The sequence below is a fragment of the Schistocerca gregaria genome, unplaced genomic scaffold (genome assembly GCF_023897955.1).
Source record: "Schistocerca gregaria isolate iqSchGreg1 unplaced genomic scaffold, iqSchGreg1.2 ptg000831l, whole genome shotgun sequence".
NCBI classification, from domain to species: domain Eukaryota; kingdom Metazoa; phylum Arthropoda; class Insecta; order Orthoptera; family Acrididae; genus Schistocerca; species Schistocerca gregaria.
The window spans coordinates 180816-207904 of NW_026062196.1; the positions used below are offsets into that span (position 1 = coordinate 180816).

The following is a 27089-nucleotide window of genomic DNA, read 5'->3' on the forward strand; positions in this document are numbered from 1 at the left end:
ACGTCAGGCGTTTCGCAGATTAGCGGTTGCTGCGTTTTCGCAGAGGAGGAGCGTGTTCCTCGAATATGCGCCGCGCTGAGGGTTCATGAGCGAGGTTTTGAGTGGCAAGTTTCGTTTTGGGTGGCGAAGCGTTCACGCCTGTTGCGGCGAATTGTGAAGAGACAGCCGGAGTCGCTGCGGTTCTGCGCGCGGATGATGAGGGAGCGAAAAGGCGTTTTTTTTTAATTTTTCCTAATTTCTTTTGAGGGCGTCTTTGAGAGAGGTTCCGTCTTGGGTGGAGCCCTCTGCGTGTGCGCGTCGGGTGACCGTGGTTCGGCCTTTGGCTCGCGTCCGAGTTAAAAAAAAGGTGCTTTTGTGGGTGAAAAAGGTATTTCGAGGGCACTTCTTTTTTTTTTTTCGCCGTTTGCGGCAAAGGTTGTTGTGCCCCTCTTGGTTTTGCCCGGCTGAAAGCGAGCGCCCTTTTTCCGTCCGGTTGCGTGCTGGGCTTTTGATTATCATTGCGCGCGCGCTGCGCCCGCCGAAGAAAAGCGCGGGACCTCGCGGCCAGGTCGGATGTGGGACCAAGTGGAGAGTCGAGTGCTCGAACTAGCTGGGGAAGGTTTGTGGGAAGACTTGGTGACGTTTTGCGAAGAATACGAGCTCGAGGTACGTTTGAACGGCGAATTTTTTTTTTTTGCTCTCTCTCCGCTAACGCGAGACAGATTGGCGGATACGCTCACTCGGATCAGTTGCCGCTCTATACCGTTCAGCTTTTTGGCTATCTCATACAAAATGATTTGTATGTGCGCGATGCGAAAAAAAAAGTCAGGGGTGCAGTACTAGAGCAGAGTTGCTGACGCGGAGGCGCATGTTTTTCCGTTGTGGCAGGGATGCGGCTCGATATCTGTGGAAGAGGATTAGCTCGGAGGTGAAGTCTAAGGACGCGAGCGCCGCAGCGCTTCGCAGCATGGTTCGGGGCGCCGTTAGGGGCGACCACTGCTCCGTATACCGAGCGGTTCAGTCGCACGCCTGGGACGCTCTGCACGGTGCATTGGCGAGGAAGTTTTTAGGTAGGCGACGGAGACGCGTCCGCTCGTCTGCTCTATGTTGTGTGCTAATCAGACGCTAGTTTCTTACAGATACAGGATGTTGTCGTTGATAGAGAGGTCCTACTCGACGATATGTCTCGCCACGGTGGTGGAGTGGTTGGGCTTGGAGCCCCAGAGGGCCACTGAGTGTATGTAGAGATCGTTCGGACTCGCGTCCGGTCCGAGGCGACTTTTTTTCTGTTTCGCGTGGCTGATTGTTTTTCTCAGTTTTGACCGAACTCCGTTGGAAATTTGACGGGAACTTTTTCCAGGTCGAGAAGCCCGCGAGTTCCGAGACGGAGGACATAGACTTCAAGAGTTTGGAGCTGCTCACGTCCTACGCGGTGTACCTTGAGAGCTGAGAGCCCGGCGCCTCTCGCCGGCGGGGGGAGAGCGTTGTAGTGTGTGTAATGAAAAAAGCTTATATGTATACAAAAAATGTACACATGTGGTTCATAAAAAAAAAAAAGTTGTTTTGTCGGCGCCGACGTGCCTCCGCCGAACAGCGAGCGCCGACGCGCGAGGTGCGAGCGCCGCTGAGAGAGAGATGGGCGCGAAGACGCATAGGTCCGCTCGAGAAAATAGGACAAAAAAAAAAATTAACACAAGGACACGATTATTTTAGTGTATTGGTATCCATTTCATTCTCGGATTAACTTTGACTCGTCTTTGCCGACACTACATCTAGAGTTCGATTGTTGCCTGTTTGTAGAATTGACGTCGTTTAGTCTAGCGGAGCTTTGTGCGAGGCTTTGTATACATCGAACCTTGACCCGCGGAATACAAAATTTTGTAGGAATGAGCGACGCTCATCTGCCAGAGAATGAACTAATCGGAAACATTCTTCATGACGCCGAGGAGTACAACGGTGCAAGTCAAGCGTTGAGCGCATTTGGAGTGCAACAAATAAATGGTCCCGTGATTCTGGATAGAAGTCTATCGTCTGCTTCGCCGGACATAACCTTGCAAGAGGTACGACGACGACACGGCGCTTTAGAAAATGGTTTTATGTGGTCCTTGTGATTACCGGGAGTCGCGAGGTGATCTTCCTGAGGGGCGCGAGGGGGTTCCCCGGTGACTGGAGAGGGGAGTGGCGGGCGAGGTTGGCGGCTTTGGCGAGCCCGGAGCGCGCCGGCGACCGGTCGTCCCCTTTCAGAGAGGGGGCGGCTCTGCCGCGGAGCGCGAGGGGTGGTTTCGAGGGCGACGGCTGAGTCGGCGGGGGGGGCTTTTCTCGCCGCGGGGGTCGGCGCTGGGCGCGGAGGCCTCGCGCGGCGCGTGGGCGAGCCGGCGGGGGGGGGCCGGCCGGCGCCCCGACCGGCCGGACGCGCCGAGTGCGCTGTCTCGCCCAGCGAGGAGCGAATTTTTTTTTTCGCGCGAGAGCGTGAGCGCGCGGGGGGAGCGCGAACGACTCCAATATGTGTGTGTGCGCGTGTGTGGGTACGCATCGTTGCGCTGCGTGCGTGTGCGTGGTTGTGTGTGCGTGGGGGGTACCGCGGTATGTGTGTGTGCGAGTGAGCGTTGCTAACGCAGGTCTGCTGGCGAACGCTACGGGACGTGTTGGGAGAAGCGAGGTTTGCCGCCCGCCGACGACGCGTCTGGACAGGGTTGTTTTTTGAATCCCCCGCTCTATTATGCGTTGAAGCAGTACGGCGAGGGGGGTCAGCTCTCGTCGATGCACCCGCTGGGTACGAAGTCTGGGGCTGGGGGTGTTCGTCGCGTCCGCCGCGCCGCTCGTTTGGGCGCTTGGCCCGCGGGCCGCGCGGAGTGCGGGGGCGCTCGACTTGGCGCGCGGTTTATTGACGTTTTTTTTTTTTTTTTCTTGCCTGTAGACATGTCGAACCAGAGCCTCTTTTACAGCCTCGATCTCGAGGGTTTGGGCTGGGGGGGGGTGCAGGAGGACGGCTACGTCATGATGGACCAGAGGCCCTACTCGTTCAACAGGTCTTTCGCCGTGGGGGAGCGTGCCAAGCCGGGATACGGCGAGGCCAAGGCGCCGGTCGAGGACTACGTCGCCCCCGTTTCCCTCCAGCACGGGGTCTCTAGGGGGGGGGGGGGGACAGGCTACTTCCGCCAGGGAGGCTACTGAGCTCAGCAGTTACATTCAGTCGATCAACCTCGACTACTCCGGCTGCTTGTTCCAGGGCTCCCTCCCGCCCGGCAGGGCACCCGCGCCCCTCCAATATGACAAGTATGCTGCTGCTGCTGGCTACGGCGGCGCCGAGGGCAAGGAGAGGGAGAACAGGGGGTCTCCCTCTGCTTACGGCGCCGCCTCTTATCAGCACGGCTGTTGTCCCGTCAAGAGGAGCGCGCAGCCCGCCGAAGCGGACGCCGTTCACGGCGCCCTCCGGGCTCCCCCGTCCGGAGACCTGATGTCGTTCAGGAACTTCAATTCTCTGTCCGCTCCGTCTCAGTACGGATATTACGCGATTCTCGATGGGCAGTCCAGTTTCGCGCCTCACCCGCCCAACTACCACCCGATGCTGCAGCCCGCCGCCCAGCTGGACGCGTCCGAGGCCTCCCCGATCGGCTGCGCCGGCCCGTCCGTCGGCGGCGGCGGCAACAAGGACTCCGAGCCGTTTCGGGCTCCTCAGTACAACAATTCGTACAACTCGCCCCTAAAAACGACCTCGGGCTACCTCCACGAGCCGCCCCTCCTCTACCTCCTGTCCAACCCCGGGCAACCCTGCCTGCTCCCCGGAGACGCCCGCCTGCCCCAGGAGTACCGCCCGGCCCCTCCGAGGACCTCGAGCGACGACTCGCTCTACCCGCAAATGGTCGCGTCCTACGGCCTCCCCCCCTCGAAACCGCCCTGCTACAAGGGCGGCGAACACGCCTCGCCCTCGAAGGGCGGCGGCCCGGCCGCCAGCCGCTCCTCGCTCCTGGAAGAATTCCGCAACATCAAAGGAAACCGCAAATTCGAGCTCAAGGACGCCGTCGACCACTTCGTGGAGTTCAGCAGCGACCAGTACGGATCCCGCTTCATCCAGCAAAAGCTCGAAGTCGCCACCAACGAGGAAAAACAAATGGTCTTCCAGGAAATCTTCCCCGTCGCCCTCCAACTCATGACCGACGTCTTCGGCAACTACGTCATACAAAAATTCTTCGAGTACGGCACCAACGAGCAAAAAAAATCTCTCGGCGACGCCCTCGAGGGCAACGTGCTGAGCCTCTCCCTGCAAATGTACGGCTGTCGCGTCGTCCAAAAGGCGTTCGAGGTCATCTCGGTCGAACAACAAGCCAAACTCGTCAGGGAACTCAACGGGTTCGTCTTGAAGTGCATCAAGGACCAAAACGGAAACCACGTCATCCAAAAAGTCATCGAGCAAGTCCCCCCCAACCTCATCCTCTTCGTCGTCGACACCTTCAAGGGCAAGGTCTGCAGCCTCGCCATGCACCCCTACGGGTGCCGCGTGATACAGCGCATCCTGGAGCACTGCAGCCTGTCCAACGCCTCCTCCTGCAAGGGCGCCTCTGCTCAACTGGACATCCTGGACGAACTGCTCAAGGAAACCCCGAAGCTCGTCCAGGACCAGTACGGGAACTACGTCGTCCAGCACGTGCTGGAGAACGGGCGCCAGAAGGACCGGCGCGCGATCATCAGCCACCTCGAGGGCAAAATTGTGGCTCTGTCTCAGCACAAGTTTGCGAGCAACGTCATCGAGAAGTGCGTGCAGTACGGCTCCTACGACGACCGCCAAATGATCCTGCAGGAAATCGTCAGCGAAAAGCCCGTGCAGAACGGCAACTATCTGCCCTTGGAGATCATGATGAAGGACGCCTACGCCAACTACGTGGTTCAAAAGATCCTGGAAGTCTGCGACAACAGTCAGCGAAACCTGCTGGTTTTGAAGATCAAGCCCCACCTGGCGTCTCTCAAGAAGTACACCTATGCGAAGCACATCATCGCGCGACTAGAGAAGATACTGGGAAAACCCCTGTGAGGGTGCGCGCACGTGTCACACGAAGAACGGGCTCGCCGCGTCCCACTAAAAATCGTGGAAGAGGCCGGGCGGACCTCCTCTCTTTCTCCTGGGTGATGCACACACCTGTGTGTGTGCGTACGGTATATATTGTACATTTATAGATGTGTGTAATACAAGCGCAAAAGCGGTCAAACCTTTTTCTTTTTCTTCAGTCCGCGCCCGGCGGGGCCAAGAGAGCAGAGAAAGGTGGGGTCGGGCGCCGCTCCCGCGCTCTCCTCTCTCTCCGCGCGCGAACAGCGGACTGCGCAACGTCTTTTTATTTACACGACGAACCGTCGCTCTGACTCCGGACGGGCGCCCCCGCCCAGGAAGGGGGAACCGGCGGAGCGCGGCAACGCTTCGAAACAGACACGAATCCGGGCTGCAAGTACTCTATGATCGCCATGGGCGCATTGTCGCCTCTTCGATTCCCAGCTCGTAGGACGCGCGTGTATCCGCCAGGACGACTCTCGAAACGCGGCTTCAACACGCTAAAGAGCTTTTGCACCATGCTCCGGTCCGTCACAAAATCCAGCGCGCGCCTGTAATTGTCGATGCCACCACGTTTGGCCAGGGTAACCATACGGTCCGCGTGGCGGCGAACCTCCTTGGCCTTGGCCACAGTCGTTCTCATCTGTTCGGCCCGGATAAGGTTGGTCACCATCACCCGCATCAGCATCTTCCGATGCGCGGGCGTTCGACTGAGCTTCCGAGTAATCTTCATGGCGACGCAGATTCGTACGCCGGACCGCTCTAGAGATCTGTGGCGCCGCGACCACAAGAAAAGTGCAAAAAAAATTTTTTTTTTTCTGCAAGCGCTCCTGAGCCCCCTCCCTCAAGGACACGACACCCCCAAGGACACCCCCATTAGTAGCAGCCCACAAGGACGCCCTCATGGACGTCCGTGAGCAACGTCCGCGAGGACGCCCTCAAGGGCACCCACGAGCAACACCCACAGGGACGCACCCTCAGGGAGGTCCGCAAGGATACCGCGTCCCTAGGGACGTCTCCCCTCGGCACCGCAATCTAAACACCCCACCGCAAAAAAAAAAATCAACGGCGAAAGTAATCGTAACCACACAAAGCGCGCCTGTCAAAAAAAAAAAAAACGCCGTACACCAAGGACGACGGCGCCCCGCAACCCCAACTCCCATCCCCCTCGCTTCCCACTTCTGTACTTCGTACATAGACACCACATACACATGCCAACTGCCTCTCTTCCCCCGCACAGCACCACCGCAACAATTCAAGACCCCGTCCTCTTCTCCACCAACACGCCAACCATAAATGAACCCAACAGTAACTCGTAATTCACCCACGCGTGGTTCTTTTCAAACAAAGCTGTCACATCTCCACCGCCCTCCGCCTCCAACGTTTCCACACCTACCCCCCCACCCCCCCCCCCAAACAATCCCTATTAACTCCCTCATACCCCAGCTTCTCTCGCTCAAACCCACGTGAACCCCACAAACTCCCGCCATCCTTCTCTCTCTTCAGACGTACCTCCAGGATGGTACTCGAGGTAAGGCGTCACGTCGTAAACACGGCCGTACAATGACACCCAACAATCCTCTCTCGAGCAATGCCTTTTCAACTCTTCCGCGTCCACTCTCCTCAACTCGCACCTGGCCCTCTCTCGATCGTTCTTCACTCCCCTCACCAACCTCATCCAATCATTTAACGTGCGCGTAATCCTGTGCTGAGCATTCGTATACTGGTGCCTGACTTCCGACGTAAAATTCCTCTTGTCCAAATCGCCTTCTGTCTTCGCGCCCTCCACTTCAATGTACGTCACCGCACCAGAACTCTCTTCGGTTGCTTCCTCTTCAAACGAAGTCGACATTTAAATGCCGAAAATACACGAGATTCACTCTCAAAACACCCCCGCAAATACACACTTTTTTTATCTCTCTCACACCGGTACTTCGCCCTCACCTCCTCCCCTCATCCCTCGCTCCTCTCTCCCATACCTCGGGCCCCCACCTCCTCCCCGCCACCACCGCGCTACGTGCTACCTCTGTAAACCCGTACACAGAACGCCAATGCATACACACACACCAGCCCCTAATATATAAAAGCACACACACGCATGCACATCATTTTGTTTTCGTCCTACAGCATCGATCAGTCCTCCCTCGTCCCATGTCCGACCCTCCAGGCGCATCCTACTCCTCTTGCTATGCCTCCCTACCCCTCAGTCTGATCCCAAAAGTCCCCAGCTTCGACGACTCCCAGCGCCTGGTCACGTCTCAGTCCAGCGCTTCGCCCTCCGCCACCCTCCTCGAACACTACATCTCCAGCAACCTCTCCGAATCCAACAGCCGCAACCTCGACAGAGCAATGAAGGACAAGGTCTCCAGTCGCTACTTCGTCATCTCCTCCGACTCCAAAAACCCCTCTCTCCTTAGCCACATTAAAAAGCAAAAAGGAAAAAAACAAATGAGCTCGCGAGAAAAAAAAAAGAACCGCGCCTACGAACTGCCAAGCGAGTGCGAAAATTACGAACTGTACCTACCTCTCCACTATATGTGGCAACAATACATAGACGGCGTCATCAAAAACCATCGTACCTCCGACGATCTGGGACTAAGCGTCTCAAAAGCGGACTGGCATGGCGCTATCATCCAAGTAATCGAGAGCAAACTCCCCTCCATCGTCGGCACCCAGGGCATCCTTCTGCAAGAAACAAAACTTATCTTTAAAATTATCACAACCGAAAACAAATATAAAGGTAAAAAATCGTGCGCCATCTCTCTTCAAATCTCCTATTTCCACCCATTCGCGCTCACCCTCTCCAGTCATTCCCAAATCAGGCAACATATTCGCTATGCGACTTAGTCAACACCTCCTAGTCAAGCTATACGGCAACAACATCATCTCCCGCTCGAGCGAAAGATCAGCAAAAAAATTCAGAATCAAAAACACTATCAATATCGACGAGTGAACGCCAATCTCGCTTAACGAAACGCCGATCTGCGCAAACCCACCCCTTCCAGCCAGCCCTCTCTCCTTCAATATTATGTCGACTTGTACAAGATGAATCGTACCCTGTTCGTACGGTCTCTCCACGTCCAAACGACGCTCACGTATCCTCGCGCTCCTGGTACCCCCCACACACCGACTCTCTCTAAAACGCCTCTTGCTCTCGTGCGGACAGACCCCTCGCTCAACTACCCTCCCCCTTCTGTGTGCGCGCACAAAGAGGGCCGCTCTCGCGAGCGCACCGCCAAACCCACTTCGAATCGCCGCCTCCAGGACCCCCAATCTCAAACCCCGAGAACGCCAACAAAACTCGTGCCTGTCAAAACGCACTGGACGCTATTTCACCAAACGTCAAATATCTTCGTGGACCAAAGACCAAAGACCGCACTCGAAGAGAGCGCCGGCGTCCTTGGCTCCTCCCCAACGGAGAGGACTTCTGTCTGCAACCTCTGATGCAGCGCGCTAATTTTTTGAGCAAAAAAGAGGTGCTAAATGTTTTGTGTGCGTGTGTATGTGTTGTGCCATTGGTTTTTGGGTGCCTTTGTCGCTTGGGTCACCTTCCCTCTGCCGCAGATGTCTGATGCACTGCTCCCACTCGAGAACGAGCTTGCCTATCATGAACTAGTTCTCCCGTCGGCCGATTTGCATGGCGGCTGGTACGAATATTCGCTCGGCAACGTGGATAGAGGAGAAGAAGGTCAATTACCGCAGTCGCACCCGACTGCTCTCACATGCACTTCTGGCTGCTACACTTTCAAGTGCGGACCAGAAGACAGGTTCATCATATGGTACGCGGCCAACGGGCTCGAAACTCACGCGTGAGAAAGCACCTCCGGTTCAAGATCTTCGTGTGTATGGCATGTACATGCCTATGGAAAAATTTTTTTTGCGAGAGGGCGCGCGAAGTTTCGAGATTTCGAGTGTCCTGACTGAACCTCTCTTTTTGGCAACTAGGCGATTTGATGCCAACCTATTAGAGCTGATTGAGTACTCGCTCAATTCGACTCTGAAGGGCAATGCGATTCGGTATGCGCTGTTCGACGTCTACCGGAATTCGGTGAGAGCGGAGTTTGACCCGGTTTTTTTTTAGACTGAACTTCGAATACAACATCGTGCCAGACGTGATGTTTCACGAAGTTGTAGATTCGCCTGACAAGTCTGTCCTGGTCGTGATCGTCACGACACGCTCTTTGGGACGCATCAATCTGCGTCGATTGGTTTTTTCGCATCCCATCTGCGTCTCCGGTTTGCATGGCGGCGATGAGTCCGTATCGTACTCGATCTTTTATCATAGCTCTAAAGACGTAAGAATGATTGAAGAGTCCAACAACTTCGATATCGCGCTTCACGGCGGCAGTCCCGATGTTCCCGTTCTCTGCTCAGCCTTTGACGAACAGAGGGTGTTAGTTGGCTGCTTCTCGGGCTCCATAATCATGATCAAGCTGGGAGAACTCTATTCTTCCGCCCCACATACCGAGGTGATTCTGGGTATCTCTGGATTTGGCCTGGATTCTGTACTCGGATTTTTGCCTTTTTTTTCGAAAAAAAAGGCCTCCGTGGCGGGACTCGCCGTTCATCGCTGGCAAGAAGACAACTTTGTGTTCAGCTTGACTGTCGACGGAAAACTCTGCGTGTGGAAACTCGAATCACGTAACTTGAAGTCCATTCAAGTAGAGGCAGTTGGAGGGGGACTTGACGATTCCTGCACGGGATTTTCAATGCGATTTATACCCCCTCTTAGCGATAGATCTGAATCAGATACGTTCAAGTTAGTCGTGCTCGAATGTTTAAAGAACGAAGCTTACTTGCACGTTTTCAAAGGTAAATACACCGCTAAAACTCACTCCGTGAATCTGATCCCCTCTTCTGTAAATCACTGTGATCAAGGCGATCTCGTGATCGACTTCGGGGTATCCAGGATTTGTCCAACCTCTCCCAACAAACAGACCGAGCTCCTCTGGGTACTGTCTCAAGGGATGAACGAGCGCGAACAAGACTACGTTCTGAAATATTTGTTGATAGAGCAAAACCTCCAGCGCATCACAGATTTCTGGTGCGAAGCAAGTCTGGACTCGCCATTTCACGGCTTAGGGTCATTCATTACCGATCGTTTCGACGAAGTGTACATGGACACTATGCTCGAACCCGGGCGCTTCGACCCGTCAACAGTTTGGAAGGCACTCTACTATTTTACAGAGGGTCAGATGCAAGTCAAGCCGATTGTAACCGCCGGTCCATCCGGGCTTCGACAAGCGCTGTTCGACGAAATCCGACTCTACGCCATGAATATGACAAAACAGGCCGAGTCCCTGGTTCCAAAGGATCCCTTCTCGGCTCAGCTCCCGGGAAATAACACCGTTCCAGGTCAAACGGCACCCTCTGAAGAAAAAGATGACGCCACGTTCCAAAAAGCCTTACGCTCCGCCTGGATGAAGTTTGTTGAAGTATTTCTGCAAGTATGGAGAAAGGACCACGAATGTCTGAGACTGGTGCACATTCCCATCCATGGTGGACTGATGGTTTTGATCAAGAGGGAATTCGTCTCTTTCGTCCTCAAAATGTCTGTTCTCGAAGGAATTGTTTCCTCTCCACGGTTAGAAAACACAAATATATCTCATTCTGTGTTAGAACGCCAATTCTTTAAGATTGAGAAGCGAACTGGCCTTCGTGACCTACCTCGGCAGATTTATCAGCTCGTTCAAATTTTAGACGACCTGGCACTCGAATTAGGACATGAGGTCTTTTTGAACTTCGATCGATCTTTGTTTCAGCTGATGGACCCCATCCACGCAGTCATGTCCGATATTGAAGAACTGCTAGGGGGATTACTAGAACTTCGAGCCGCGCCCAACAGCACGACTCGTCAGACCCGAAGAACATTCCTTCGCGTCTTGTCTCAGCGCCTACAGGCCATCTCCGATCCTGTACGACTTGTGTCACTTATGCTGGAAATTTTGAGGGCTACCGAAGTTGTGGACTTGAACAAACTGCTCAGCAGCAGAGAAAATGAATCCACTTTCTTGCACCACTCTTCTTGGGACCACCATCCTCAACAAAAGACAGTATTTCAATCGAGTCTTATGATGCACGTATTCTGGTGGGAATACAAACACCGAGTTCACACAAACTACGACCTGGTACGGAACTGCTTATACTTGCTGATTTTGATAACCCAGCAGCCGAGTTTGAAAATACTCCCCGGACAAACTGAAGTTCAAGAGGTCATTGCAACCCTCTCTTCCTTAGTCAAAAAGTACTATTTGTTGAAGTGGACATCTACTCACTTCACTGCCCCCGTTACCCAAGAGATATTCGGGACCTTGTTACAAGGTTCGGCTGTGCAAAGCTATCCCTCCTTCGGTCCGATTTTCGATCGGCTGAATTATCATCAAACTGCGAGGCACAGACACCCTTCAAACCTCTTTGAACTAGTTTACTACGAACTTGTCGAACCTCTGCTTCATTGGAATGTTCAGACGGTCGAAGACAACTCCCCCAATCTGAGTGGCCTGGCGATCCACCCAGCTATCCAAACGGTGACCTCCTTGCTCATTGAACTGCTTTGTACCAGCTCGCAGCGCGGAAAGAATCTAGCACCACTCTTGCTGAGCCAGAGACAGTCGTTAATCTTGAACGAATACCTCCGGCTACTGAGAAATAAATCTGCCTATTGCCTGTACTTGATGGGACAATGCCACCTGGAAATGGGGCAGGATGCCAAGGCTATGAATCTCTTTATCGAAGCAGCGACGAAGCTGAAGACTCTAGGAGAGGAAGAGCTCCTCTGCGAATATATCGACCTGATAATTGGGCGTGGGAAGAGTTCTGGAGAATCTAATACGCTCAGATATTGGCTATTTTTACTTCAAATGCTAGAAGATCGGCAAAATTTTCATATGGGTATCAAACTGGCAACCATTGCTCAGCAGGATGCAAGCTCTGACGAATCCAAAGCCTTTTTGTATTGCTGTGCTTTCAAGTACGCCCTAAGTGTCGGTCATTATGAACACGCCTATTTGTCCATGATCAGCAATCCGATAGAAGATCGTCGGTTGAGCTGCTTGAAACGATTGCTGTTAGCCATGATCAAGGAAGACAAGTTAAAAAAAATGGTCAGCTATCCCTTCGTTGATTTGATCTATCACGTTCATGATATTCTGATTCGCGAAGCCCGAGAATCGGATTTGTACCAAAACCCGAACTATTATCATGTTTTGTACGCTTTCCACGTGTCGAAGTCCAACTATCAAGAAGCGGCTAACACTATGTGTCAGTATGCTAATCGCCTCATGCGAGTGCAGCTCCGCCCCCTAGACCTGGAGCGATACTCATCGGCTTTGCTGATGATTCTTTATGTCGCCAAACTCATGCGGCATTCGCACGTACCTCTGGCCATCTCAGACGGGCAGGATGAGGAAACAGCAAGCATTCAGTATTGCACGCTAGAACAACTGGAAAAACATTATTGGCTAATCCACTATAATAGGAAACTTATTGAAAGAACACCTTTAAGCGAAGCGTATAACAAGGCCTATAAGCCTCCTGAAAAAATTCTAAAACTGTTGGCGCAGGAAGAGATGTTTGACCATGCCTATTCATTTGCCTCTATTTTCGGTTTGCCTATGACTGAGATATTTTCTAGACATACCTTGTATTGTCTCAAACAGCAGTGTTCCATAGACACCCCTAGGTTGGAATTATGGAATCCTTTGAAAACACACCTGTTTCAATACGATACACCCGAAACAGGATTTCAATATCACACAACGGTTGCGAGCACTATCTTGGATACAGACAGACGTATTCAACTCCCTCTATGGCTTATCTTGTCTTTCAAGGGCGAGCTAACTGGCTCTAGTGAACCTTCTCAGCGTGTCCAAGACAAATCTTTTTTGCTGCTATCCATCTACCTTAAATACGACCTTCTCTTTGATGCAGGCCAGTTGATCTTGTATATGGTCAAGCATGCCTCTGACGCATTTAGCCGTGATACCAATCCTCACTTCATGCTACACTATCACTTAATTGATCAATACCTTTCTCGTATCAAGGAGATCTTTACCTCACCTGATTACGCCACATATAAGCCCACAGACTTAAGCTGTGACCTTGCCGCCTCTATCGAACAACAAATCATTCGACACCTCAACGACTATTTTGAAATCGTACATTCTAAAACCAATAGCGTTCCGAATGAACCATTGGAACCTCTTGAACCTTCGAATACAACCTAGCTTGTTCAAACACTCCACCTTTTTTGTCAATCAGCACCTCTAAAATGCTGTGTACCTCCCTGCCTAATCATGCTTGTAAACGAATTTAAGTATAGTACGAATTCTTTATCTTGAGCGAATCTATAGTGTCTAATAAATATATATCTCAGCTTTTAGATAATTCTACCTCGTCAGGCCACTGGTATTTTTTTTGCTTGAAATCACACTTTTTACGCTTCTCGAATTCCGTTATTTGACAGCTTTCTAATTATATGCATGCGTTCTTTCATATCTGAAACATTACTATCTTTGTGTACGCCTTTGACAATAGAACTCTATTAGGTTGCACCGTCTCGTGTCACCTCTTCGCTTATTTCGAGCCTAGCTAACAATGAAAATCATTAACAAAAAAATTTCTTTGATTGGTACATTTCTTGACAGGACTTAATTCCTATAACTTTAAGACCAGTTTTACTAATGAATTAAGAATTAGTACCACATTTAAAAAAAATGTTTGTTACAAAAATGGTTACATGCCTTGCTTTGCTAATGAAATTTGTGCCATCGCTTGATTTCGCCGTTTTCTGATTCCATGATAGTAGCTGTCGTAAATTTGTGTTCAAATTTTTTGCAGAACAAAAAAAAAATTGTACCCTGATCTTATTAATTAATACTCTAACTCTGAAACCTCGAACACAAGCCCTCTGAACTACATTCATGACACAAAAAGCACCCTTTACAACAATGAATCACTGCAATGAATCAATATCAGTTCAAATAATTTTATCAGAGACGTATGTAAGCCCTATAATCAAACAGCTAAATTTTAGCAATAAGTGTCTATGTAAAACTAAGAGATTGAATAGATGTCAAAAGACCGCTTTTCAAACTCGGATTGCTGATTAGCCAAATTTTTTTCAAATGTTTAGTACAATTATTAAAATTCATTTAACTTCTTGCTTGAAATTCCGTCAGATGATCCATTACATAGTAGAAGGGTTCGATTATTATTAAGCAGAGTCTAGGTGGTTCTGTTCAACTACAGATTCTGCAATTGTTCGGCTGGGTACCTATCTTGTAATTTTAGGCGCCATTAATTTTTTAGAATATATAGCTCTTTGTTCAAAGGAGCTATCGGTTAAGAATGTACCGACCTATACAAAGTAAAAATATGAATTTTAAGAATAAGGCTATCGCTGAAATGGTTAAAATTTTGGCGGTTCACCAAAATTTGGTGGTTAAGGAACTGACCCCCGAAAATATACAAATTCTTGAACCATATTATAAGTGCTGTTATAAAACAAGCAGTAACAGAAAGGTTAGAAAAAACTTCATAGTAAATTTTACTAATTTTTTTGTTGATGGACATAGATTGATAGCTTGCCAAAAATTTTTTAAGAGATTTTAGGTATCAAGTGATGCCAAAATCAGGAAAGATAAGACGACGTGTTTTATGTTTTGTTGTCTTGAGATAAAAAAATGGGTCAAAGAGGTACGCGGATGACAAGCACTCTTTTAGATTTGAATTGTTCTTGGAAGCTCGACCATGGCTACTTTATAGTTTGATTCGGAATTGTACTTGCGTAAGACGTGACGAAATTTGAATGGCGAATGTGAATGAAGGCATGCTAGTAGTTCAGAAGCAAGTTTATGCACACTTTGGTGATTTATTGTGCTATGGTATGTCAAATGGCTGCTCCAAGCTCTTTTTTTCTTGGTAGCTTTTCGTCCCAGATATAGAGAGGCAGCGGCTAGCGCGCTTGGTGGCCACAGGGCTGTATCATATATGCAAATTCCCAGTTCTATATAATATTTAGCTAATGTATGTAAATAGTGATTGTTTCCTATTATTTTGGAATATCGGCGCAAAAAGTGAATGGCTGAGGGAACGCCTAGATCGTATTGAACGGATTCCAAAATATTTTTTTCTATCTTTATAATGCATTCACGGGTATATGTATTACTGCAAACGTAAACAAAATCGTCGCATTCTGGTGGATTTACCTCTTGATATTTACTAGCTATAAACATGCTACCTATTCCAACCAGTTGAAGGTATTTTGTCGGTATTAAAAACATAGATAAGAATTTGTCCACTAGGTAAATAGACAGATGTAACGTTTCAGGAATAAGTCTAAAGGAATCATGCACTGCAACTAGCCAATCGACCAAAGCAGAGCGCATTTCTTCATCAATACCATTTTGTATTTTCATGTAGTCTCGAAATTTGTAGTAATCCAACTAATATGGAGAGAGGAGGTACGAGAGGGGGTTAGTAAAAATAATGATTGTGACCGTTAACGGTAAAAAAACTTACTTCTCTAATTTTATTAAACGTATATACTTGCTTCGCATATGGTGCTACCATGACTGGTATGTCATAGTCGTATTTGTCGACATCATATAATATGGACTCTTTGTCTTCTGGATATTGCTGATCATCATAGTATTGTTTCAACTGTTTGAAAATGTTGTGCTTATTATGTTTTATTGTCTAAAAAAATTGTCAAAAGCAATAAGATTAATAAGATTTGCAAAAAAAATGTTGATCCGTGCCGGTAGAAGAGGAAAAAAGTAATCAAAAAGAAATGTCTCAAAAATGCACAAATTAGCACGTACGGATATAGAGAATTGGCTTTTATCAGGGGATATTACATCAGATATAAATTTCTGGACTAAATCAAGATCGACACTTAGACCAGACTGAAATCGCAAATGAACATTTAGTAAAGATGTTCAAAAGAGGATATATTACCGAAAGATCATAGCATGCACCCAGGCAATAGATACGTACATCTTTATCTTTACAGGCTGGATGATTTGCTAGGTTAGTGATATCTGTCAAACACCTTCTCAACTTTTCTTTAACTGAAGACGATTTTCGAGCAGGCGCTCCCATATCAGGCGCATTATATAAGCCTTGAGCGATATTTTCCATATCGAGGGAGATTCACATATAAGGAGTATATGGAAAAGAAGACAAAAAAATATTAGGTTGAGACTATACGCGGAAAGTGCAATATAGGCCGAATTTTAGACTGTAATTTTTATTATGTAGAGGAGAGGGTCGATGAAGGGATTGATTAACAGAAGGCTTCAAACAAGTATGTTTCGGATTCAGTGATTTTAAAAAAATGCTCACAATTTTTGTCAAATATTTATCCAATAGTTTGGAAATTACGATATAACGGCTAGTTCATATCAGTTTGCCTGTTACCGTTGTTGCAAGCTTTCGCGAGATTGTTTGTTGAATACGTACGTTAAATGGATTCCAGTCGGGTTTTACGCAAGAGAAGATGATTGTTTAGATTGATATTACGCTTGTTTAATTTTATTAACATGGCATTTTTGGATTCATCGGACAGGGTGCTTTGGGTACATTCAATAAATCTACGGGGTGTCTGCGTTTCTGTCCTTGCATTTTCCGGGCGTTTTGATATGAGATATGGCATGCAATGTCGGAGTCATGCCGAATCAAAAAAATTAGCAAATTTAGCAGAAAAAGGCATTCACCACCGCAAGGGGATCTTGGCATGAGCCTTGGTATTAGTGGGGTTAGCTGTTGTACACGTTGAATAGTAGAGTGTCTTCTCGCGACGCGTGTACGTTCCGGGCTTTGTTTTTTTTTAGCTTATAGATAATTATACGAGGCCTTTTGAGAGAGGCGCGGGGGCACCGGGTTTGAGCCCGGAAAAAGTCAAAAGGACGGGGGGCTGATATGGAAACAGAGGTGAACAGAGAGATCAGCATTCAAGGTTTGTATTATGTGATAAAATTAGGATATATATAGGTATGGAAGGTATACAGATCCACATGGATCAGATCCGCATAGATATACACAGATCTATACGAATACGATCGATAAGTGACGAGGTAGTCGGCGGCAAAATTGACTAACTGGCCAGGGATTGAGGTGGAAATATCGTGCGGTGTTAAGTGATTCTGCGGGTGTTGCGAGCATTTACCGAGTCATTTGGCTATTTCCAATAGTGTCGTGCATGTGAAAAATTTTTTTGTAAATCCGGATGCAGACGAAATTTAGAAACGTTCTATGATGTAATCGTCATCGATCACTGTCATATAAAATCACTATTTACACAAATAATCTCTCTGACGGTGCAGAGTGCGTGAAGGCATCTTTTGTGGTGCGGACATAGCTATATTTCTCTGTCTCAGGTCCAAATGCTTTAGCAGAGGTGGATTTATTTTCTGCACGGAATTTATGGTGCATCGAATGAGATTTCTGCATGTTGGTTTGACTGTGCGCGGTGAGACGGGGAAGGAGAAGAATTCGGAGGCCGTTGAAGAACGGTTGACGTTGATAGATCTAAAGAAAACTTTTTGCGCGAGGTGTGTCTGCAGATAGAGAAAAAATGATTTGCGAGAGACTACGGTAGGGGAAGTCATTTTTTTGGATGTCAAAGCGGACAGACGAAAGTCAAATCCGCTCAGTGCGTTGAAGCGTCTTGGCTTTCAAAAAAAAAAAAAAGTACAATTTTTTTCTAGGCCTTTCGTATTATTTTTGTGGGGACGATGGAGTCAAGAGAGCAGAGTCTGGATGAGAGATACGAAATGATCACGCGAAATTTGGAGGACGTGGTTAACGGAGATGAACTGAAGAAGCTTTTAGAACAAAAGCCGCATCCATGTATATATTGGGGCACTGCCATCACAGGAAAGCCGCACGTGGGATATTTCGTCCCGATTTACAAGATTGCCGACTATTTAAAAGGTATTGCGCGTTTGTCGTTTTCTGGGAGTAGGATTGGGTACCCGTTCGATTTTATTTTTTTTGGTTAACATTTTGTGTGTACGATAAAGCTGGATGCGAGGTAAAGATTTTATTTGCAGACTTGCACGGGTTTCTGGACCACCAGAAGACTGGTTGGGACCTGCTACAACATCGATACGATTACTATAAGTTCGTCATTACAGGTGCGCAGATAGATCGATGTTGCGCCGTTTTGTGTGGTTGAAAGGTTGCTGAAGTTTTGTTTAGAGATGTTTCGCAGCGCGAACGTACCGGTGGGTCGACTGGCATTCTTGAGGGGGACGGATTACCAGTTATCCGCGAAGTATACGTTAGACGTGTACAAGATGGCGTCGTTGGTGACAAACGACCACGTGTTGAAGGCGGGGGCGGAAGTGGTGAAGCAGAGCAAGCATCCTTACATGAGTTCGCTGATGTATCCGATATTGCAGGCGTTGGATGAGGAGTATTTAGACGGTGCGTGCGCGTGCGCTGCAGGATAGATGGGGGAGGGGACGCGTGTGCTGACTTTTTTTTTTAGCGGACATACAATTTGGAGGGATCGACCAGAGAAAGATTTTTATGTTTGCTCGAGAATGGATGCCGAAGTTGGGATACAAGAAGCGTTTGTATTTGATGAATCCGCTGATTCCCGGACTAAACAAGTCGGGGAAGATGTCTTCTTCGGAGCCTCAGTCCAAGATAAACTTTGACGATTCTGACGAACTGATCCGGTCTAAAATTTTCCAAGCTTACAGCGTGGATGGCTGCGTGGAGGACAACGGTCTTCTGGCGCTCTTAAAATACGTGATATTCAATCATCTTCGGGTGCAGAATCGCCCTTTCGTGGTTCGAAGAGACGCTAAATGGGGGGGAGATATGACCTTTCAGACTCACGAAGAGGTGGAAGAGGCGTTCAAAAACAGCGGAAAAGGGGCTAGTCTTTCTTCGGCGGACCTCAAAAGGGCGTTGGCGGACGAAATGATATTGCTGGTGGATCCTCTGCGCAGGGCGATAAATTCTAGATTGGAATTGACTCAAAAGGCGTATCCTTCCTTGGAAAGTCCTAAGGTCGAATCAGCGAAACTCAAGGCCCCCACTACTCAGGCGACGATCGCGTCGCTAGACATTCGCGTAGGAAAGATCATCGACGTTCGGCGACACGAGGACGCAGACTTCCTTTATGTCGAAGTCGTGGACTTGGGACCGGATGTTCCCCATCGAACGGTCATATCCGGTGTCGTCAAGCAAATCCCCATCGAGAAAATGAGAGATAGGTTGGTTTTGGTGCTGTGTAACTTGCCGCTCAAAACCATGCGAAACGTCACGAGTGAAGGGATGCTTCTGACTGCGACGAGCGTTGGGCCGGAGTCGGAGGAACTCGTGGACCTCATCAACGTTCCTCAGGGGAGTATAATAGGAGAGAGACTGTCATTCGGTCTCCCCGGAGAGCCCGACCAGCTCATCACCAAAAAGAGACTGGACAGAATTTTGAAATCGACAAAAACAGACGGAAACGGCCTTGCCACATATTCTATGAACGGTTTGACACTTTTTTTCAAAACGAGCGCCGGCGTGTGCAGTTCAAGCCTCACAAACGCCTCCATATCATAAAAGCTTGTATAGGTGTGTTTGGCAGTTTATTTTTTTTTTTTTTGTGTGACACTGAATCTCAAGGCTAGAAAAAAAAAACGTCATTAAAGGCTTTGACCATGTGTCGCCAAGACTCGCAAATCAAAGTGGCCGTCTTGCTTCCTATTTACAATGCGAAGTGCGAGCACCTGTCCGCGTGTTTGGAGAGTCTGCTCGGCCAACAAGCGTCGAAAGAGCGTCCGCTGCAAATTTGCGTTTTCGCGTACGACGACGGCTCGACCCTCTCCGAGACGCTGAGCACCATTCGACAATACCAGGAGACCGAACCAAGGTAGTTTGCGTGCGCTCGGTCGCCTCCTTCCCAGACAGCGCGCGCTCGTCTAACGCGTTCTGATGTCCTCCGTTCCTTCGTGTGTGTGTGTGTGTCCCTGATGTACGCGAAAAAAAAAAAATCGGTACGGGAACAAGTTGTCTTCGAGTGTACCGCGCGCCCTCGAATCAGGGCGTTGCGTCGGCGCTGAACGCGCTCATAGACGTCGCTCTCGATTGGGGAGCCGAGTACCTGGCTCGCATGGACGCGGACGACGTCGTGTCCGCGGACAGGATTGACAGGCAGGTGGCGTTTCTTGAATCTCACCCGCGGGTCTCTGTTCTTGGAGGGGCCGCTGATGTGTTGAACCAGACCACTGGCCGCGCTAGAGAAGTTAGTTACCCCACGGAGCCCTGTCTCGTTCATCTGGGCATGTTTTTCAATTGCGTCCTCATTCACCCAACGGTGATGGTACGTTCTTCCCTATTTTCGGGGCAGACTTCGGTTCGTCCAAAACTCCGCTACGACGCGAACTTCGAACACGCCGAAGATTATGCCATGTGGCTCGACCTGGTCACTCGCACGGAGGGCGTTATTCTCGCCAACTTGCCTCGGCCACCCGTGTTAACTCTTCGCAAACACCGACTTAACCAGAGCTCCGTTTACCGAGCTCAGCAGCGACTCTCCGGCCTGAGGGCTCTCGACAGAGCGATCAGAGCGACCGGCCTCGCTTGGGCCGCCCAATACGCCACGAAGACGTGCCTCGAGCTGCTGCAAGGCCGAACTTCCAACGACGACCTAACCCTGAACCAGGCCTTCTGCCTCGTCGAGGCGATCGAAGCTTGGATGACTCACCAACCCCAATGGAGTGCGCGAGAAGTCGACATGATCAAAGACGAATGCACCAAAAGACTGGGCGAGCTGGCTTGTCTAGAACTGCGCGTCTCACAACAAGCTCCATCTAAACTACCCAACTGGAAAAAATGGCTGCTCAGAAGACCAAAAAGAAATCTCTATCAACACATTCTCACTCCCCCCCACCATGTAAACATCATCGTCTTCTCTAAAGACCGAGCGTTCCAACTAAACCAATACCTAAAAAGCCTTCATCAATTCTCACTGAAACCAACCACGACATTCGACCTCCACATCATCTACACCGCAACTTCCGTATCCCTCTCATCCTCCTACGACCTCGTCATCAAAAAATACCCACACGCCAACTGGATCCCTCAAACTGACCTCCCCTCTCAACTCTTCGACATCCTCCTCCTCTCGCACCCTCAAAGCTTCGTCTGGTGGGGCGTAGACGACATATTATTCTACAACCACCTCGACCTCAACCCGTTCTGCTCACTGATGCGCCTCGACCCAACCATCCTCTGCGCCCACATCAAACTCTCCCCTAACATCTCCTATTGCCAACCGCGGCGCTCGCCCTCCGTCGTCCCCCCTTTCTCTCGCGCAGCTGCCCATCCACACCTCCTCTCCTTCGACCGCACGCTCGGGAGCAACGACTGGAACTACCCATTCGACCTCTGCGCAACGCTCATGCGTCGCAACGACGCCATCGAAGCCATCTGCGCCATCGTGCGCGAGTACGGCCCCAACGGCATCTCTCACCCCAACAAACTAGAGGCCTGCGGAGACGTCGTATTCAAACGCAACCTCCACTCCAAATCGCCCCTGACGACATGCCTCTGTCCAGAAAAGCCCGTCCTCAGTGTCATCACCGTCAACCGGGTCCAAGAAGTGTGCAAAAACAAAATCTGTAGCCAAAAAGAAATCAGCCCGGAATCCATGAACGAACTCCTCACACGCGGACTAAACATGGACTGGCACTACTACCAGTCCAAACAATTTCAATCAGTACATATCGGCGACTGGGCCGTCATATAGGCGGGCAATGTGTCGCTCACCAAAAAAATCGGCGACTTCTCTTCTTCCGCGAGCCTTTTGTAGCGACGAATGGCCCTCTCCTTAACACCCGTCGCGCCCTGCTCCGTCTTCAAATTCTGTAGCAATGCAATAATTTGACCGGCATTCAAATGCGGAAAAACGTCCTCCCTCAGCGACTCGTCCTCGCAAATGCATTGCATGTCCCACATCATCAAATTAGCCGCCTCCTGCACGTGGGCGAACTTTGACTTGAGCACCTCTGCCTGCCCCGGGACGTTGTCCTCTATCCACGACGTAATCAATGACAATTGAATCTTAACCTGAAATGAATTTGCGTACGTCACAAACGCATTCGACTGCTCCAGCAACCTGTTGAAAACCTCGCAATTGAAAAAATAAAACAACTGGCCGAACAAACACTCCCTGGCGGATGCCGACAGTCGAAAATGATTCGAGTAATCCAACAACTTGGTGAGCATACCCAACACTACACCGATCGCGCGCTCGTCTGTACATAAAATCCCGTCGACGCAGTTCTTGCGTTGCTTCTGACATACATTCCTGAGCAGCGACGACAAAACTTCTCTCTTAGTCTTCTCGAGAAAGTCGTAAAACTCAATCGTCAACGACTTCCCGTGAGCCTGGCAATCCGAAGTCCTACCCTCCAGAGACTCGGACATAATGCTCAGCTGTCGGATCCATCCGAAAAGAAACGGAAGACTCGGATACACTTGACACTGAGTCTGAATGTTGTCCATTATCTTCTCTAAAATGCAATGATTCACTTCCAGCTGACTCTTCCCTAACCCCTCGTACCCCCCGTTCTTTCTGTGATGATCCAACCAAGCCAGAATGCTCTCTAAACTCGGATTCAAACGCTCGGGATCTAAAACGTTGAATAGCACCACGAGACTACACTGATTCTCCAGTAAAACTCTAACCAAATGAGACAGGTAATCCCCCTGTCCCATCTCCGCTGAGCGCCTCACCGACGAGTCAAATGAGTTCTTCATGATCAAATCCATGTTAGGACTAGACGCCTCTTCCCTCCCCTCGTCCTGCTCCCGTCCGTACGGCGGATCCCTCTCCGACGACCGATGCTCCTCGGACTCCTCCTTATCAACCTCCCGTTGCTCTCTCCTCGTACTCAACTCGTTTTCAAGCCTCTCATTCTCTAATCTAAGCTTCGTATTCTCTAACAACACCATGTCAATCTGGTCAACCACGTCACTCTCCTCGTCAATTTTATCTCCTGTGTATGATCTCAATACAAGCCAAATTGCCTCTTTTAAATTTTGAAGCGACTCTTCTTGACCTTCAGCCATGAACTCATCCTCTAAACTCCTGTTCAGCGATCCTTCTACCTCGGTCTCTAATTCATCTAATTTCTCACTTTTACGCTTCTCTTCTGCCTCGCTCCTTAAAGACGCCAACTCATGAGTCTTCATCTTCAATTCATTCGCTTCACCTTCACGTTCGTCAATCATGCTTTTGTACCCTTCAATCTCGCTTTTGTACCCTTCAATCTCGCTTTTGTACCCTTCAATCTTACTCTTGTAACTATCGATCTCACTCTTGTGCCCTTCAATCTCACTCTTGTAACCATTGATTTCGTTTTTGTACCCTTCAACCTCGCTCTTGTACCCTTCAATCTTACTCTTGTAACTATCAATCTCACTCTTGTACCCTTCAATCTCGCTCTTGTAACTATCAATCTCACTCTTGTGCCCTTCAATCTCACTCTTGTGCCCTTCAATCTCACTCTTGTAACCATTGATTTCGTTTTTGTACCCTTCAATCTCACTCTTGTAACTATCAATCTCGTCCTTGTACCCTTCAATCTCACTCTTGTAACCATCGATTTCATTTTTGTACCCTTCAATCTCGCTCTTGTACCCTTCAACCTTACTCTTGTAACCATCAATCTCACTCTTATAACCATTGATTTCGTTTTTGTACCCTTCAATCTCACTCTTGTAACCTTTAATCTCACCCTTGTAACCCTTGATTTCGTTTTTGTACCCTTCAATCTCACTCTTGTAACTGTCAATCTCACTCTCGTACCCTTCAATCTCACTCTTGTAACGATCAATTTCGTTTTTGTAATGGTTAACTTCGTTTTTGTAGCCATTAACTTCGTTTTTGTAACCTCTAACTATACTCTCATAGTTCATCATTTCACCCTTTTGACCGTCCATCTCACCCTTTTGACCTTCAATCTCATTTCTGTACACTTCAATCTCATTCCTGTATCCTTCAATCTCACTCTTGTAATCATTGATTTCGTTTTTGTAACCTCTAACTATACTCTCATAGTTCATGATTTCACTCTTTTGACCGTCCATTTCACCCTTGTAACCTTCAATTTCACTCTTGTAGCCATCGATCTCATCTTTGTAACCATCGATCTCGCTTTTATAGCCTTCAATCTCACTCTTGTAGCTGTCGATCTCATTTTTGTAACCATCGATCTCGCTCTTGTAACCGTCAATTTCGCCCTTGTAACCTTCAATTTCACTCTCGTAATTCACGACCTTATTCTTGTAACCATCGATCTCGCCCTTGTAGCCTTCAATTTCGCCCTTGTAGCCTGCGATTTCGCTCTCGTAATTCACGAGCTTATTCTTGTAACCGTCAATTTCGCCCTTGTAGCCTGCGATTTCGCTCTCGTAATTCACGACCTTATTCTTGTAACCGTCAATTTCGCCCTTGTAACCATCAATTTCATTCTCGTAATTCACGACCTTATTCTTGTAACCGTCAATTTCGCCCTTGTAACCGTCAATTTCATTCTCGTAATTCACGACCTTATTCTTGTAACCATCGATCTCGCCCTTGTAGCCTTCAATTTCGCCCTTGTAGCCTGCGATTTCGCTCTCGTAATTCACGACCTTATTCTTGTAACCTTCAATTTCGCCCTTGTAGCCTTCAATTTCGCTCTCGTAATTCACGACCTTACTCTTGTGACCGTCAATCTCGCTCTTGTAGCCTTCAATTTCATTCTCGTAATTCGCCACCCTATTCTTGTAACCATCGATCTCGCCCTTGTAACTATCAATTTCACCCTTGTAGCCGTCGATTTCACCCTCTTGATTCACAATCTTGCTCTTGTAGCCCTCGATCTCGCTCTTACAGCTATTGATCTCGTTTTTGTGGCCCTCGATCTCGCTCTTGCAAACCTGAATTTCGTTTTTGTAACCATCAATTTCGTTTTTGTAACCATCAATTTCTTTTTTGTGTCCTTCTATTTCGTTTTTGTACCCTTCAATTTCGTTTTTGTACCCCTCGACCTCACTCTCGTGGCCTTCGCTCTCGCCCTCGCGGAGTTCGTGGTGTGGACTCGATTGTGTTTGCGCCGAAGCCTTCGCCATGTCCGATTTCAGCGACTCGTTCTCTGCTTGCATCTCCAATATGACACGCGATTTCTCTTCCAGCTCAGCCGCTTTTTCCCTGTGCGCCTCGTTTAGCGTGTCAGATTCTCTTCTCAGTCGCTCTAGCTCCGCCTTCAAATCGTTCACTTGACACCGATACTTGTCGATCTCGTCCCTCACGGCCGATTCCCTGACTTCTCTAGCAGTGGCCAGTTTCAAGATCTCTTGCTCCAGCGCCTTAACCTTATTCTTGTGGTTGTTCAGCTCTGTCATCGAATTCGACTCCACGCTCTCCTTGGCGCTCTTTAGTTCTATCATCCTCAATTCCAAATTGTTGATTTTGTTCTTGTAATCCTCTATCTCCACGTCTATTTCTGCCATCTTCCGCCTCTCCGCCTCCAATTTGAGGTCGCATTCAGTCTTCGACAACGCCTCCGATTCCGTCCTCTCCTTGAGGGATTCCTTTAGCGACGCCGCCTCAAATTCCATCTTCTCCTTCGCCTCTCTCAATTTGAGAAACTGCGACTCCAAAACCTCCGCATACGGCGCACCGCCTTCCGTGTCCAAACCGTCTACCTGGAACATCTCGTTCACCCTGCTCAATAAGCCTGTCATCTCTCGAAGACGCCCCTTCGTCTCCTCCAACTCGGACTTGTACCTCTCAACCTCTTCCGCGACCAAACCTTCTCGACGGCCCTCCTCCGCGGATGGAACGTGAGACGGCCTGCCACCACCCACCGACTTCTTCCTACGTCGACTACCAGCGCGCTTCTTATCTCCATCCGGAGCACCGCGATCCACACCAGACTCGGCCAGCTGGTCGTTGGGTCCGCCGTCCAACTCACCAGGCGACTTCAACTCCTTCGACCCTCTCTCCAATTCATCGTATCGATTTTCGCGTTGTGACATGCTCCTGTTGAGATGATCCTCAGCGCCTTCGTCGTGCTCATGACCCTCCTTGCTCACAGACCGGCGGCGTCTGTGAACCGAGGAATTTATCCCCTGGAAGTCTAGCGAGTCGAGCACCTTCCTCATCAAACCCTTGGAACTCTTCCTCTCCGGCTTCGGCGACCAATCCGACTCCGACGCGGTCAAACTCGTCGCGGTCGTAGAGGCCTCCAACTGGTCCCTCTCCTGCGACTCCCTCGCCTCCTCCTCCTCCTCCTCGTCCGCGAGAACGTACCCCAACCCCGCTATCCTCACCAGCGGCTTCTTGCTGGACGACTCCGGCACGTGCTGCAAACGATACCTCCCAAGCTTCAAGGGCACGAGCGATATTTTGTACTAAACACCAAAACGTCAATCGTCAAAAGTCCAATACACACACACACACACACGCATTTATTTTTCGTACAAACAAAGCCATCGTGGCGGACGAGTTCGAAAGCATGAGCCGCATCTCGTCTTCCGGACAAGACATCAGGTAGAACGTCAAACTGAGCATCCCCTTTCCTATTCTCTGCTTTCTTTTCTCACCTTCGCACTTCAGGGTAAAGCCGCGCAAAGTTAGCAAAAACATCATAAAAGCAAAATGTCAACGACGAGGATTTGCACATTTACAAATAGCGACACTTCGAGCTCCTCTGCGCTGTAATCCCCAGTCTTGTTCTTGGTAAAATGCTTGACGAAGACCACCTCGTGGTCCAACTGCAATGTGGAGCCAGCTGGCGCGCTTTCTATCTGGTATTTCTCCTTTTTTCCACTTCGCTTCCATTGCAACCATAGCTTGTCCGTGGGCTTCACATTCACGTCCTCCACTCTCAGAAACAAAACGTGGAACTCCACGGCCAGCTGCTCGCTTCTAGAGCTGGATTTCTTAAAAAGAGGGGCCATACAGCGTGTCGGTACGGTTGAGTCAAAAAAGAAAATAGTTGCTCAATTCTTTCAATACACACGCTGAGCATAAAAATTATTTTTTGTGCAATATCTGTCTCGCGTGTGT

The 27089-nt window shown here is 49.1% G+C and overlaps 6 protein-coding genes and 1 long non-coding RNA gene across 8 annotated transcripts; 4 read left to right on the forward strand and 3 right to left on the reverse strand.

The window, feature by feature from the left end:
* Positions 1-255: 255 nt before the first annotated feature.
* On the forward strand, positions 256-5184 carry LOC126322710 (uncharacterized). Of its 2 annotated transcripts, XM_049994546.1 has the most exons (7): positions 256-645; positions 702-778; positions 868-1049; positions 1109-1216; positions 1296-2039; positions 2635-2752; positions 2897-5184. In XM_049994546.1, exon 7 carries the CDS (start codon positions 3437-3439, stop codon positions 5006-5008), a length of 1572 nt encoding a protein of 523 aa, XP_049850503.1. In that variant the 5' UTR covers positions 256-645; positions 702-778; positions 868-1049; positions 1109-1216; positions 1296-2039; positions 2635-2752; positions 2897-3436; the 3' UTR covers positions 5009-5184. The 2 variants fall into 2 exon arrangements, with proteins under 2 accessions (XP_049850503.1, XP_049850504.1); XM_049994547.1 differs by lacking the exon at positions 868-1049.
* A 122-nt stretch (positions 5185-5306) lies between these two features.
* On the reverse strand, positions 5307-5753 carry LOC126322686 (50S ribosomal protein L17-like). The gene has a single exon (XM_049994521.1). It carries the CDS (start codon positions 5751-5753, stop codon positions 5307-5309), a length of 447 nt encoding a protein of 148 aa, XP_049850478.1.
* Positions 5754-8335: 2582 nt separating this feature from the next.
* Positions 8336-13402, forward strand: LOC126322718 (nuclear pore complex protein Nup160-like). Its single transcript, XM_049994559.1, has 3 exons — positions 8336-8799; positions 8966-9037; positions 9102-13402. Exons 1-3 carry the CDS (start codon positions 8504-8506, stop codon positions 13243-13245), a joined length of 4512 nt encoding a protein of 1503 aa, XP_049850516.1. The 5' UTR covers positions 8336-8503; the 3' UTR covers positions 13246-13402.
* Positions 13403-14546: 1144 nt separating this feature from the next.
* On the reverse strand, positions 14547-16162 carry LOC126322720 (uncharacterized). Its single transcript, XM_049994560.1, has 4 exons — positions 16019-16162; positions 15844-15927; positions 15542-15718; positions 14547-15465 (listed from the first exon to the last, which is right to left on the reverse strand). Exons 1-4 carry the CDS (start codon positions 16160-16162, stop codon positions 14740-14742), a joined length of 1131 nt encoding a protein of 376 aa, XP_049850517.1. The 3' UTR covers positions 14547-14739.
* Positions 15725-16834, forward strand: LOC126322721 (uncharacterized). The gene is made up of 4 exons (XR_007559142.1): positions 15725-15839; positions 15922-16328; positions 16394-16479; positions 16590-16834. It is a non-coding gene; the product is annotated as an uncharacterized LOC126322721 (long non-coding RNA).
* Positions 16835-17743: 909 nt separating this feature from the next.
* Positions 17744-19610, forward strand: LOC126322722 (tyrosine--tRNA ligase, cytoplasmic-like). The gene is made up of 4 exons (XM_049994561.1): positions 17744-17956; positions 18046-18159; positions 18224-18451; positions 18516-19610. The coding sequence occupies exons 1-4, from the start codon at positions 17758-17760 to the stop codon at positions 19586-19588; spliced, it is 1614 nt and encodes a 537-aa protein (XP_049850518.1). The 5' UTR covers positions 17744-17757; the 3' UTR covers positions 19589-19610.
* A 2092-nt stretch (positions 19611-21702) lies between these two features.
* LOC126322709 (repetitive organellar protein-like) lies at positions 21703-27026 on the reverse strand. The gene is made up of 4 exons (XM_049994545.1): positions 26708-27026; positions 26502-26630; positions 24409-26431; positions 21703-24366 (listed from the first exon to the last, which is right to left on the reverse strand). The coding sequence occupies exons 1-4, from the start codon at positions 26978-26980 to the stop codon at positions 21740-21742; spliced, it is 5052 nt and encodes a 1683-aa protein (XP_049850502.1). The 5' UTR covers positions 26981-27026; the 3' UTR covers positions 21703-21739.
* Positions 27027-27089: the final 63 nt, after the last annotated feature.

Coding starts and splice junctions, on each gene's coding strand:
- LOC126322710 (XM_049994546.1), top strand. CDS start 3,437: ATGTCGTTCAGGAACTTCAATTCTCTGTCCGCTCCGTCTCAGTACGGA.
- LOC126322686 (XM_049994521.1), bottom strand. CDS start 5,753: ATGAAGATTACTCGGAAGCTCAGTCGAACGCCCGCGCATCGGAAGATG.
- LOC126322718 (XM_049994559.1), top strand. CDS start 8,504: ATGTTTTGTGTGCGTGTGTATGTGTTGTGCCATTGGTTTTTGGGTGCC. Junction 8,800..8,965: donor GAAGACAGGTTCATCATATG/GTACGCGGCCAA, acceptor TTTGGCAACTAG/GCGATTTGATGCCAACCTAT. Junction 9,038..9,101: donor CTGAAGGGCAATGCGATTCG/GTATGCGCTGTT, acceptor GTTTTTTTTTAG/ACTGAACTTCGAATACAACA.
- LOC126322720 (XM_049994560.1), bottom strand. CDS start 16,162: ATGGAAAATATCGCTCAAGGCTTATATAATGCGCCTGATATGGGAGCG. Junction 15,928..16,018: donor CAGCCTGTAAAGATAAAGAT/GTACGTATCTAT, acceptor TTGCGATTTCAG/TCTGGTCTAAGTGTCGATCT. Junction 15,466..15,541: donor CGTTTAATAAAATTAGAGAA/GTAAGTTTTTTT, acceptor TCTCCATATTAG/TTGGATTACTACAAATTTCG.
- LOC126322722 (XM_049994561.1), top strand. CDS start 17,758: ATGGAGTCAAGAGAGCAGAGTCTGGATGAGAGATACGAAATGATCACG. Junction 17,957..18,045: donor GATTGCCGACTATTTAAAAG/GTATTGCGCGTT, acceptor TGTACGATAAAG/CTGGATGCGAGGTAAAGATT. Junction 18,160..18,223: donor CTATAAGTTCGTCATTACAG/GTGCGCAGATAG, acceptor AGTTTTGTTTAG/AGATGTTTCGCAGCGCGAAC.
- LOC126322709 (XM_049994545.1), bottom strand. CDS start 26,980: ATGGCCCCTCTTTTTAAGAAATCCAGCTCTAGAAGCGAGCAGCTGGCC. Junction 26,631..26,707: donor AGCTCGAAGTGTCGCTATTT/GTAAATGTGCAA, acceptor TTTACCCTGAAG/TGCGAAGGTGAGAAAAGAAA. Junction 26,432..26,501: donor CCGCCACGATGGCTTTGTTT/GTACGAAAAATA, acceptor TTTGGTGTTTAG/TACAAAATATCGCTCGTGCC.